This window comes from Sturnus vulgaris, chromosome 19 (assembly GCF_052056855.1).
Source record: "Sturnus vulgaris isolate bStuVul1 chromosome 19, bStuVul1.hap1, whole genome shotgun sequence".
In the NCBI taxonomy this organism is placed as follows: Eukaryota; Metazoa; Chordata; class Aves; order Passeriformes; family Sturnidae; genus Sturnus; species Sturnus vulgaris.
The window spans coordinates 12,196,237-12,209,247 of record NC_142261.1 but is presented as its reverse complement, the minus strand read 5'-3'; the positions used below and the strand labels follow the sequence as shown (position 1 = coordinate 12,209,247).

General features: G+C 66.1%; 1 protein-coding gene across 1 annotated transcript; it reads right to left on the bottom strand.

Moving 5' to 3' along the window:
- Nucleotides 1-656: 656 nt before the first annotated feature.
- Nucleotides 657-11,177, bottom strand: EMID1 (EMI domain containing 1). The gene is made up of 15 exons (XM_088175914.1): nt 11,008-11,177; nt 8,753-8,866; nt 8,534-8,637; nt 6,408-6,548; nt 6,256-6,317; nt 6,014-6,140; nt 5,644-5,742; nt 5,331-5,468; nt 4,736-4,822; nt 4,596-4,648; nt 4,459-4,512; nt 3,773-3,817; nt 3,593-3,637; nt 2,970-3,054; nt 657-922 (listed from the first exon to the last, which is right to left on the bottom strand). The coding sequence occupies exons 1-15, from the start codon at nt 11,139-11,141 to the stop codon at nt 792-794; spliced, it is 1,419 nt and encodes a 472-aa protein (XP_088032040.1). The 5' UTR covers nt 11,142-11,177; the 3' UTR covers nt 657-791.
- Nucleotides 11,178-13,011: the final 1,834 nt, after the last annotated feature.

The following is a 13,011-nucleotide window of genomic DNA, read 5'->3' as shown; positions in this document are numbered from 1 at the left end:
CACGCGGTCGCCCGACGGCCCTTCCTGGCATGTGAGGTCACTAGCTAGCACGTGACGCCATGGGCTGTATGTGACGTCACCAGATGTCACAGGTCACGTGCCAAGAAGTGTCGCCGCGGGTGCTGGCTGGGGTCCCGTGCTGTGCCACGTGGTGAGCATGGCGGAGTGACCGTGCGACGTCGCTGTGTGACGCTTCCAGCGGCGCGTGCCATGAGGGCACGGGAGGGGGCTCAGGGACAGCGTGTCCTGCCTGGAGCAGGGGAGGTCCCGGGGTGTCGTGACACGGGAGGGTGTCCCTGGGGTGACACTGCACGGATTGGTGTCACATCGTGGCTGGCTGTCCCATGGCACAGCCCTGGGTGTCCCTGAATCCCATCCCATCCCCATAAGGAAGTCCCTGGCGCACCAAGCGACTCCACAGGACACGGGTTTGGGGACATTTAATGACCTCGCGGGTCCCAAAGCAGCGAAGCGCGTGGCGCAGTGGGGTCCCCACCCGGTGGGTCCCCTCCTCCAGCCCCCCCAGTCCCCTCCCCCCAGCCTGGGGTGCCGGGGGGGGATGGGATGAGCCAGAATCCGTCCCCTCGGAGCTGCCCCTTGGAGAGGGGAGGGGACAGCAGTGGGGCTGGGGACACCCCTCGGCCTCCCGGGGGCTCAAGCAGCGGCGATGGGGGCGAAGCGGGGGGCGGTGCCGTGCCACCAGTAGCACCAAGAGGGGGGACGGGAGGTGACCCCGTCCTGCTCCCCAGGGTGGCACAGCGGGGGTGACCCGGGTGACGCCCCCGGTTCTGTCACGGCTCTGGGGGCGCCCGGCGGGGGGAGGTGACGATGCGGTACGGGGGCTGGCCACTGCCACGCTTGCCACGGGGCACCCCGGGGGTCGCCGTGCTGGTGGCACCACTGCCCGAGCCGGGCTCTGGCTCTGCGGGAAAAGAGAAAAGGGATGTCAGGGGGTGGGATATCATCCCCCCCTCCAAAAATCCCCGAATCAGCATTGGGTGTTCTGCCCCACAGAAATGGGGGTCGTTGCCCCCCCGTGGCTCTCAGTGTCCCCAGGGGTTGGGGACACTCCCTCGAGGACCCCCCAGCTGGCACCCCTGCCTGGCACCCCCGGCTGGAACCCTGTGGAAAAGCACAGCTGGAATGGGGAGGGGGAGGGGGGATGAGGGTGGGGGGCACCCGCTGTGCCCTGCTGGGCATCCTGGCACGGGGGGTGGCACCGGGGGATCCCCTGGGACAACGGGAGCTCCGGGAGCTGCTTCAGTCCGAGAGGGTCCCCATGGTCTCCCGTGAGCCTGGGGGGCTCTGTGAGTCTCCCTTGGCTTGAGGGGGTCTCCATGGTCTCCCTTCTCCAAGGATTTCCTGGGGAGCTCCTGGGTTCCCCTTGGCCCAAGAGGGGCTCCGTGGTTGCCTCTCTCAATCCAAGAGAGGCTCCATGGTCTCCCTTGGTTCCAGAGGGGCTTTGGAGTTTCCCTTGGCCTTGGGGGGCCTCCATGGGTCCTCTTGATCCAAGAGGGGTCTCCATGGGCTCCTTTGGAGTGAGAGCGCCTCTCCATGGTCTCCCTTAAACCTTGGGGAGCCCCAGAGTTTCCCTTGGTCCACAACGATCTCCAAGGCCGCCTCTCAATCCAAGAGGATTTCCATGTCTGCCTCTCTCAATCCAAAAGGTTCTCCATGGTTGTGTGGCCAAATCCAAGAGGATTTCCATGGTTGCCCCTCTCAATCCAAGAGGATTTCCATGGTTGCCCCTCTCAATCCAGGAGTATTTCCATGGTTGCCCCTCTCAGTCCAAGAGGATTTCCACATTTTCCCCTCTCAATCCAAGCAGGTCTCCAGGCTCTCCCGTGTCCCCGGAGCTCTCCAGTGCCCGTTCCCGGTGGCTCCAGTCCCCCGTGCTCCAGGCCCGCTCCCGGGGGTGCCGCGGCGCTCCAGGCTCATGCGGGGCGGGGTGGAGGGTGGTTACCTGGCCAGATGATGGCTTCCAGCAAGGTGACCCTTCTAGCCAGGACCTCCAGCCGGGCCTGCTGCCGCAGGAGGGTTTGGAAGCTACTGGCCTGGGGGAGAGGGAGAGAGCAGAGCAGAGCAGAGCGCGTTGGCCCCGCGGCGGGCACGGCACGGGGACACGGCACAGGGACACAGCACGGCAGGGGTGGCACAGCATGGCGGGGACACGGCAGGGGTGCAGCCCCAGCGGGATGGGGGTGCTGGGGCACGAGGAGGGGGTGCCAGGTCTCCTAGGAGGGTCCTCCCGGTCTCAAGGGGTGCCGGGGGCTTCCCCATCCCTATGGGGACAGGGGGGTCCCTTGTGCTGGCCCTGTGGCAGACACTGCTGGCTTGATGTCCCTGATGGGGATACTGATGTCCCTGACCTGGGGGTGCTCCCTCTGCCACCCCCCAGCACGTTGAGCCCCCTGACATTTGGGGGGACACATCCACAACCTGTCCAGGGGGGACACTGGTGTCCCCAGCTGGGGGTGCTCCCTGTCACCCCCAGCACACTGAGCTCTCCAAAACGTGGGGGGACACGTCCCCAACTTTCTCAGAGGGCCACCAGCTTGTCCTCAACATTGAGATTGTCACAGGTGTTCCTGCCCAAGGTGGGCAGTCCTCAGGGGCTCTGGGATGCCCAGCTGGGAGTGAGGATGGGGGGGCCCTTCCTTTTAGTGGCCCCCAATGCTGGACATGATGCCACCATGTGGGTGATGACATCATGCATGGCTGATGTCATGATGGCCAAGGGTCACCGTGATGTCATGGGGGCCTGGTGACCTCCTGGCAGGGATGGGGATCCCCTCCTGGAGGGGGTCACCCTGCTGTCCCTGTCCCCCCCATGGCATGAGGAGGGGCTGCCAAGGGTCCCCTCCCTGCAGCTCCATGACATCAGTGACCCAAGGGTCACCATGACGTCACGGGGACCTGGTGACCTGCTGCTGGGGGTCACCCCGGGGGTCCCCATCCCCCCTACTCACCGTAGAGCCCAATCATTGTTTCCAAGATTAAAACCCGCTCCGCTAAAATCTTCAGTGCCTCGCGGAGCTGGTGCAAACCCTCCCCCTGGGGAAGAGAGGGACGGGGTGAGGGGGGGCTGCACCCTAAATGGCCCCAGGCCACCCCCGTGGGAGGGACACGGGGAGCCCCCGGCTCATCAGGACACCAGGGGAAGGAGTGGGGGTACCTCGGGGGTCTGAGCCCACCCTGTGCCCCATAACCCTGTTCAGGTGACATTGGCACTGGACACAGCCAGGGACCCCCAGTGCCACTCTTGGGGTGCTGGGGATGAAACGTGGCACTGGGCAGAGCTGGGGACACCCGGGACATCACTGGAGTGGCATGGATGAGGTATGGGGCACATTGAGCATTACTGGGCACCCTCTGCCATCATTGGGGTCCCAGGGAAGAGCTGGGGACCCAGGGACAAGCTGTGGGGGCAGTGAGAGCAAGTGGGGACCCTGAGGACATCATCGGGGTCCCAGGGACGAGATGCAGAGGACAGCAGAGAGGGTGTGGGGGTCCCCCCGTGCCCATCACTCCCCTGTTGGTACCGTGTTCCTCTCCCGTGCCCGGTGTCCCCGGTGTCCCCGGTGCCACTTACCCACGTGCCCTTCTCACCCGGCTCACCCCGGGGGCCCGGCTCGCCCTGAAACACAGAGAGGAGAGGGCCTGGCAGCGGGGGGCACGGGGGGCTGTGCCCGGGGGGGCCACCCCAGCCACCTACCTGTGCCCCATTCACCCACCTCTGCCCCATTCACCCACCTGTGCCCCACTGACCCACCTGTGCCCCGTCCTGCCCGCGGCTGCCCGGGTGGCCCTGGGGACCCTGCGGAGGGACAGAGCCCATCAGCACCCTGGGGGCACGGCCAGACCCCCGCCAAGGGAGATGCTGGCACACCCCGTGGCTGAGACCCCCCAAACTCCCCCATGACTGCATACCAACCCCCCCCGACTCCTCCATGACCACACACCAGATCTCCCAACCCAAAACCCCCAAACCCACCCAGAGCCTTGAACAGACCCCCCAAATCTCCCCATGGCCACACACTAGATCCCTCAAACCCAGCCCCAGCTCCCCCACATTTCCCCCCAGCCCTGAACCCCACCCCCTAAACATCCCCATGGCCCCCAGCCCCATTCTGGGGGTGGCTTTGGAGGGAGGGGCACAATCCAGGGGACACTGCCCACATCCAGACCCCAGGGTGGGGTCCCAGCTCCCTGTCCCCACTGAGGACAGTGCCTTGGGGCCACCCAGCATGGCAGGAAGGGGTGTCTGGAGCAGAGGTGGCCTCCAAACCATTCCCCTGTGTTGCCACCTCACCCTGACACGGCCAGCACAGGGGACACCAGCAGCTGCCCTGGTGGCCCTGGGGACCTCAGAGGGGAGACAGAGCCTGTCAGAACCCCTGGGGGGCACGGCCAGCCCCCCTGGGTGACACCCCCAGCTCGTGTCACAGTGTCACTCACCCTGTCCCCCTTCTCCCCGGGGGGGCCGGCAGCTCCGGGTGCTCCTGCTCTGCCCTGTGCGGGGACAAGGTGGGGACATCAACCTTGGGGGGACACCGGGGCTCAGCCCTCCCCGTGCCCCCCACCCCAGCACTTACATCGGGTCCTGGGGGCCCGGGGGGACCAGTGGGACCTGGGGGGCCGGGGGGACCTGCAAGGAGAGGGGACACAGCTCAGCCCCGCTTTGGGACACCCAGAAGTGTTGGGGGGTGACAAAGGAAGGGGGGGACACCCTCACCCATTGGCCCCACGGGTCCGGGAGGTCCCATGGGACCCACGATGCTCCTGGTGGCTTCAGTGAAGGTGTTGGAGAGGACAGAGTCCCCTGGGGGGAGAATGGAGGGGTGTGTTTGGGGCCCGGCCCCCCCCATGGCTCCCAGCATCACCTGGGGACACAGGGGGAGCACATTCCCCTCTCCTGCTCTCCCCCATGTCTTGTCCCTGTCACCCCAATGATGGCAGGAGGTCCCCAGCTCTTCCCAGTGCCCTACACCTCATTGCTGGGATCCCAGTGTTGGTAGGGGGTCCCCTAGAGTGGTCAGTGCCCCCCACCTCATGCCTGCAATCCTGATGGTGTCAGGGGTCCCTGGCTCTGCCCAGTGCCCCACACTTCATCTCTGAACCCCAATGATGGCCTGGGGGTCCCCAGCACTGCCCAGTACCCCACATCTCATCCCCAGGACCCCAGTGATGGCCTGGGGGTCCCCACACCACCCCCAGCCTCGGTGATGCTCAGACCCCCCCACCCTGGCTCTGCCCCAACCCAGCCCCCAACTCATTCCCGTTCTTGGGGTCACACTGGGAGGGGACCCCCCAGCCCAGCCCCCCCTTACTGGGCTCGGCCAGTCGGGGAATCGCTGGCCCCACAGGGGCAGGGGGGCCGGGGGGGCCGGGGGGCCCGGGTAGCCCCTTCTCTCCGGGGAGCCCCCTGGCTCCATCCCGACCCGGTGGTCCTGGGGGGCCGGGGGGACCTGCAGGGAGGAAGAGGAGGGTGAAGATCGGGGGGTGCCCAAAGCTGTGCAGCGCTGGAGCCCTTCCGAGCCCCCAAACTGCTGCATGGCCCCCCCAAGATCTGCCCACCAGGAAAGGGGGGGCTCGGCTGGGCCAGACACCAGGCTGGGGTCCCCCCACACTGCCCCCCCTTACCTGGTGGTCCCACTGGACCCTTCACTCCAGGAATTCCCGAGGGTCCCCGTCCTCCCACGTCGCCCTTGGGGCCGGGGGGGCCCCTCCAGCCGGATCTCCCTGCGGCAGAGCAGCACCCTGAGGGGGGACCGGGGGACAGCCCCACCCTGTCCCCACCATCGGCCACCCCTCCCCAGAGCTGGCCTGTCCCCGCGGGTGGCTCCGTGTCACAAATGGGGACAGCTGGGGTGGGACAGCTTTGCTTTTCTCCCAAACTGAGGGGTCCTGCACCCCCCCCCCCCCCCGCAAATACTGACAACACCCAGGTACGTTCCCAGCCCTGTGGGTGCTGCCAGGTGGCACTGTCACTGTCACTGTCACCCTGCCTTACCGTCATCCCCAGGGCTCCCACGGGCGGCCGGGGACCCCCAGAGCTGCCCGGCCTCGGGACCCCTGCCCAGGCTGCTGCCTTTGGGTGCTGCTGGGGTGGGGGGCTCGGCCACCGCCAGCCGGGCCACCTGGCAAAGACACAGCAGGGGTGGGTGACAGCAGGGGGCACAAGGTGACCCCCAGGGCTCTTGTGCCCCTCGGGGAGTGCAGGGGGAGGTGGCCAGACCCCAAACTGGGACTTGCCTGCGCCTCGAGGGTGGCGAGCCGGGCTGTGAGCTCTCCCACACGGCTGCAGTTCAGGCACCCTGCGGGGGGAAATCGGGGGGCACAGGCGGTGGGGTGGGGGGCACCCAGCCCTCTGTGCCCAGCCCAGCTGGTTTGGGGGGGGCACCCACCTGAGAAGGCCGTGGGGTGCAGGGGGGACCGGCGCAGGGCTGTGCTGGGGCGCCCGGGGTCGCGCAGGGTGAGCAAGGTGTGAGCCTCTGCCGAGGAAAGGGGGGTCAGCACGGGGGGACCCCCCCGTGGGGCATCGCCTCCTGTGGGAGACCTTCCTGTTGTACTTCCCTCCAATGTACTGGGGGGTGCAGGGCCCCATCCCTGCACTGGGTGAGCCCCCAGTCCCACCCATAACCCTGAGTCAGGATCCCCCAAACCCAGCCAGACCCCCCCAAACTCTCCATGAGCACACACCAGATACCCCCAACCCAAACCTCCAAAGCCACCCACGGTCCTTAACCAGACCCCCCAAATCTCCCCATGATCACCCCCGCAATCTCAGCCCCAAACCCAGCCCCAGCATCCCCCAATTCCCCCCCCTCAGTTCTGAACTCCACCTCCCTACACACCCTCGTGTCCCCCAGCCCCATTCTGGGGGTGGCTTTGGAGTGGGGGCACAATCCTGGGGACACTGCCCACATCCACACCCCAGGGTGGGGCCCCAGTTCCCTGTCCCCACAGAGGGACCTTGAGGACAGTGGCTTGGGGCCACCCAGCACGGCAGGAAGGGGTGTCTGGAGTAGAGGTGGCCCCCTGAGCCCCCCCACGCTGTCACCCCACCCCGGCACGGCCACCGCCGTGCTGCAGGGGACAGCCCTAAGTGGGGCCAGATGTGGGGCAGGCGGCCAAGCACGCAGGGAGGAGGAGGAGGAGGAGGAGAAAGAGGAGGAGGAAGAGCCCCCCTCCACCCCCAGCGCTGCTCCCACCCAGCTGCCTGTGGACCCCCTGTGTCACCCGCTGCCCTGCAGACCCTCGGTGCCACCCCAGGGTGTCCCCACCCGTGGGTGCCACCCGCTGCCCTCACAGCCCTGGATCCCAAGGAGCCAGAGCCGGGCTGGGACCCCCAGTGAGGTCCTGGGGGAGAGGGAGGAGGAGGAGGAGGATGTGGTGACAATGGGGACAAAGACCCCCTGTCAGGAGCTGGCAGCACCCGTCCCCCCATGCATGGCACAGCCTCACACCCATTCATCCACTGCCCACCCGAACACAGCCACTTGTGGGTGGGGGGCTGCACCCCCCGTGGGCACTGCCACACTGAGGAATGTCCGTCTGTCCATCCACCCACACCCCATCCATCAGTTGTTCCAGTTCCCCAGCCCAGGCACAGCCCGTTGCTCACTCCCACCCACACGGCTGTCCATCCACTGCCCCACCCACCGGGATCTCTCTCCAGCCCTCCACACACAGGGACACTCCCTCACCCACCCAGCAGGTTCTGACCTGAGTTCTGTCCACTCACCTGTCCATCCATGGGCACAGCCAGCCAGGATTCACAGGAACATCCACACACTCACCCACCCATGGGAGAATCCTTCTGCCCATCCATCATCCATCCATCCATCCATCCATCCATCCATCCATCCAGCCATCCATCCATCCATCCATCCATCATCCATCCATCCATCCATCATCCATCCATCATCCATCCATCCATCAATCATCCATCAATCATCCATCCATCATCCATCCATCCATCAATCATCCATCAATCATCCATCCATCATCCATCCATCATCCATCCATCCATCCATCATCCATCATCCATCCATCCATCATCCATCCATCCATCCATCATCCATCCATCATCCATCATCCATCCATCCATCAATCATCCATCAATCATCCATCCATCATCCATCCATCATCCATCCATCCATCCATCATCCATCATCCATCCATCCATCATCCATCCATCCATCCATCATCCATCCATCATCCATCCATCCATCAATCATCCATCAATCATCCATCCATCATCCATCCATCATCCATCCATCCATCCATCCATCCATCCATCCATCCATCCATCCATCCATCCATCCATCATCCATCATCCATCCATCATCCATCCATCCATCCATCCATCCATCCATCCATCCATCCATCATCCATCATCCATCCATCCCACCCCTCCATAAGTCCTTCTCCTCACCCACCCCCAGCAGTGACACTGAGGGCCAGGTCCCACAGCCCCTGGTGCCACGTGCCCACCCTGCACAGGACCCCCATCCACACCAGCTCCCACCTTCCTCGCAGTTGGCTCCGGCGTGTCCGGGGCAGCAGCGCCATTCCAGCGCCGTCAGTGTCCTGTAGCTCACCCTGTAGAGGGGCCGGATCACGGCGCGGTAGCTGCGGCACAGAGGGGCAGCGCTCAGACCAGTCCTGGGGACATCCCGGCTGTCCCTGCTCCCTGGGGACATCTCGGCTGTCCCTGCTCCCTGGGGACCCTGGTGGCCCCGCTCACCTGCCCCCGCTGCAGGCCAGGGGCCAGCGGCAGCCCTGGAACACCCTCTGGAGGAAGGTCCCGTTCTGGACGTGGCACGACACCGTCCGTGTCACCGTGTAGGAGCACCAGTTGCTGGAAGGAAAACCACCATGATGTCACCAGCTCTTCTGCGGGGACACCATGGGGGTACTGCCACCCAAACTGTCACCCTGGGAGATACCCCCAGTTTTTGGGCTGCCCATGGGGAGCCCTGCTCTGACACGTGGGAGGAGCTGAGACCCCACATTCCTGCTGCATTCCCCGCATGGCGCCGGTGCCCGGGCTGGAGCGGGGCCCGGAGCCCCCCCGCACCCCCAGCCCACCCCACACAAAGGCTCCTTTCTTCTGCCCCACATGCCAGGCTCTGCCCACCCCCTCCCCGGGCACCCCAGCCTCAGTTTCCCCCTGCAGGGGAGGACACACCAGCGCCGAGTGACCCCGTCCCCGCTGTGGGAAGGACTCGCTGTGCCCTCGGCAGCTCCAAACTCAAAGGCTGCACAATTTGTGTCAAAAAAGGAGCTTTTCGGGACCGCTGCAGTGCTGCGGGGAGGGAGGCGCTGGCAGCAGGGACAAGCGGGCGCCGCGGGGGGACAATTGTCTGGGAGGTGCCGGAGGCGGGGGGGGACAGCCGGGTGGCACAGGGCTTTCCGGCTGGGCAGCGTCCCAGGCGGGCATCGTGCCAGGGCTATGGAAGCACAGAGCCCGCTGGGGCTGTCGCCACGCTCCCGCTGCCACCCTGCCATGCCAAGGGGGTCCCGGGTGGCATCGTCCCCCTTGGAGGGGCACTCAGCTCCTGGGCGGTGCCAGCTCCAGCTGTGAAAATGTCTGTTGGAATGGGATGGGATGGGGATGCGTCCCGGCTCATTTCCCAAGGGGAATGCCCTCCCAGGAGCGGGGCAGGAGCTGGCAGGCTTTGGCATGTGAGTGCCCGCGTGGCCTGGCGTGACCCTGGCCCACCTGGCACCGCACCGGCACCGAGGGGGTCCGGGTTCTGCTGCCAGGGCTGGTGCCCACCTGGGGCAAAGCCCACACCAGGTTTGGCTCCGAATCCCATTCCCATTTCCAAAATCAGCTGCTTGGCTTTGTGCCCCCAACTTGGGCACGTGGGATCCCAGCGATGCCTCAGGGTGGGATGGGGTGGTATAGGGTGGGGGCTCGTGGGTGCTGGCCTGAGGGGTCCCGGGGGGACACGGCAGGGTTGTGCCAAGGCGCCGGGGGCTTCCTGGGCTTGGCCGGGATGTGAACGGGAAATGAGGCGGCTTCTGCCCGTCGCTCCACCGAGCCGAGCGGAACCGGGAGGTCCCGGCAATCCGGTGCCGGAGACACGGCCAGAGTCAAGGGTTTCCTGTAAACAACCCCCCCCTCTCCGGCACCCCCCCGCCGCTGCGGCGGGACAGGGACCACAGCCCCCCACAGCACCCCCAGACCCCCGGGCTGGGCCACCTCCAAGGGGCGGGCAGGACCCTGGGGCTGCGGGCGTTCACTCTTTACCAACTCCAGCACTCCCACCATGCCCAGCATTCCCAGTAATCCCAGCATGCCAAGGCAGCCCCAGTATCCCAATATGCCCAGGCAGACTCAAGTAGCCTCAGCATGTCCTTGTATGCCCAGGTAGCCCCAGGAGTCCCAGCAGCCCCAGTAGTGCCAGTTTGCCCAGCAGCCCCAACAGTCCATTCCAGTAGCCTCAGTAGCCCCAGTAAGCCCAGGAGTCCCAACAGCCCCAGCACCTCTCAGCACTCTGCTAAGCCTGGCAGCTCTGACTGCCCCAGTAAGTCCAGCTTGACCCAGTAACCCCCCAGTTAGTCCTGCTGGCCCCAGCAACTCCCAGCTCCAGTATCTCCCAGTACCCCCAGCCTTCCCTGTCACAGCCCACACAGCCCCTTCCTGGAGTGCCCAGCAGCCGGTGCCCCCCTGTCCATGGTGCCCTCACGCCTGCTACAGAGCCCCTCAGTACCCACAGAACCCCGTGCCTAACGCTCCCTACACCCCATGCCTGATACCTTGGACCCCTGGTACAGATCCCCGGAGTCTCCCAGGTGCCCACATCCCTGCGTCCCCGGTGTCCCCCGCGCCAGGAGCTCCCGGGTCCCTGATGCCCCTGGTGCCAAGTACTCGGTACCCGCAGCTGCCGGTACCTGGTGCCCCCGGTACCCAGAGTCCCCGGTACACCCCAGCAGGCGATGCCCGGTAGTCTGTGCCCGGTGCCCGCATCCCCGTGTCCCCGGTGCCGGTACCTGCGGGCGGCGGGCGGCAGCAGGGCCGGGTTCCAGGCGGCGGCGGGCAGCGGCAGCAGCAGGGAGAGGGACAGACAGAGCCCCAGGGCTGCGGGCAGGGCCGGGCGGCGGCAGCACCCCCGGCCCCCGGCCATGCCGCTCCGCGGGGCTCGGCGCTGCCCGGCCACCGGCACCGGCACGGAGCGGGCGGCGGGGGAGGAGGAAGGAGGAGGAAGGAGGAGGGATGATGGAGGAGGAGGAGGGATGGAGGAGGGACCCCCCGCCAGCTCCCCCTCCTTCCGCCCCGCCGGAACAGGGGTCCCGCTGGCGGGACGGACACGAGTGCGGGGACAATTTGGGAGGCTGGGGGGACAAATCAGCCAGGGGAGGGGGGAAATGGGGGCAGGAACGGGGGTCCGGGGGAGGCGGGGGCCTGGGGAAGGCTCAGCGCGGGGAGGGGGCGCGATGCGGGGCTGGGCCCGGCTGCGGGACACTGGTCCCCGTGGGAGCGATTGGGGACCGGTGTGAGCGTGGGGACACACGTGGGATCCTGCCTATCCACCCTGTGCGTGCGCGTGGATTTACACGCGCGTGTGCACGCAAAATTCGTATTTGCCCATTGTTTGACACACTTTTACACACAGAATCCACACGTGTGTGCCCGTGGATCCACACACGCGTGTGCACTCCCACGTGTGCTTGTGCCTGCGTGTGTGTGCACGGCTCCCCCACCCACGCACCCTCCTGTCTGCCTGCCTCTGTCTGTCCGTCTGTCTGTCTGTCTGCCTCCTGCTGTTCTTCCAGCTGTCTCTGCCATGTGTGTGTGCGTGTGTGTGGTCCCCGTGTCGGGGCGTGCAAGGAGACCCAGTGTGTGTGTATGTGTGTGTGTGTGCATGGGTGTGCGTGGGTGGTCCCCGCCGGGGGCCCTACAGTCTGTCTGTCTGTCTGGGGACATATCCCTGCAGTGGCAGCACCCCGGGACCCCCCACCTTGTCCTGTGTGGGGCGTGGGTGGGGTCTCCCCAAGCACATCCCCCCACCCTGCCCCAGTGGTGGGGACACAGGAGGACCCAGCGCTGGAGCGCTCCCCCAAGGGACCCCCCCACCCATGGGTGCCCCTTGAGGTCACCCCACCCCTCCGCTCCCCCCGGGTGTCCTTGAGGTGGGGCCCACGTGCTGTTTACCCTGGTGGGTGCCGAAGGTCACCCACGCTCCTGCTCAGACTAAACACGGCTGCGGCGGCGCCCGGGGTCCGGGGGGGACGTGGGTGGGGACAGGGAGTTTTACAGCGAGTGATTCACACGTGTCCCCACACACATGTAGGGCCCAGCCTCGGCTGCACAGGATCTTGTCCCCAAGGCCCTGAATGACAGCCACCCGGCCCTGGGGTCCTCTGCCATGTTCACCCCCTGTCTGATGGCTTCAGCCCCTTCAGGGCTTCAGGTCTCTGTGCCATGGCCCTGTCCCACCCCTATGTTCCCATCATAGCTTCATGTCCCCTTATCAAGTCCCAGCTCCATGTCCCTGCCCTGGCTCCAGGTCCCCATGCCATGTCCCTGCCCTGGGTTTATGTCCCCCTGGCATGACCCAGCTCTGTCTCCATGCTATGTCCCCACCTCAGCTCCAGGTCCTTGTGCCATGGCCCATTTCCAGATCGCTGCCCTGTCTCCATGTCCCCGTGCCGTGTCCCTGCCCCGTGCCCTGCCCTTGGGGTGCCAGCCCCGCCTGATCTCCGAGCACAGCTCATTGCAGCGATGGCCCCTGCCCGTGCGGGCTGGCAGGGAGCGAGTCCCCCAACGTGGGGACAGGAAGGGGACGAGTGAGTGTCTCCATGCCCGACCCCGCTGCCCCCGGGCTGCCACGTCACGTGCCCGAAGCCACCAGGTGGCACTGCGAGGCCACCGCGGACGTCGCTGCCCGGCCCCCAACCCAACCCTAACCCAACCTTTACCCTGTCCCCAAATCTGTCCCTCCATAGGCACAACCAAAGTGACAACCCTCCTGTCCCCAGATCTGTCCCCAAATG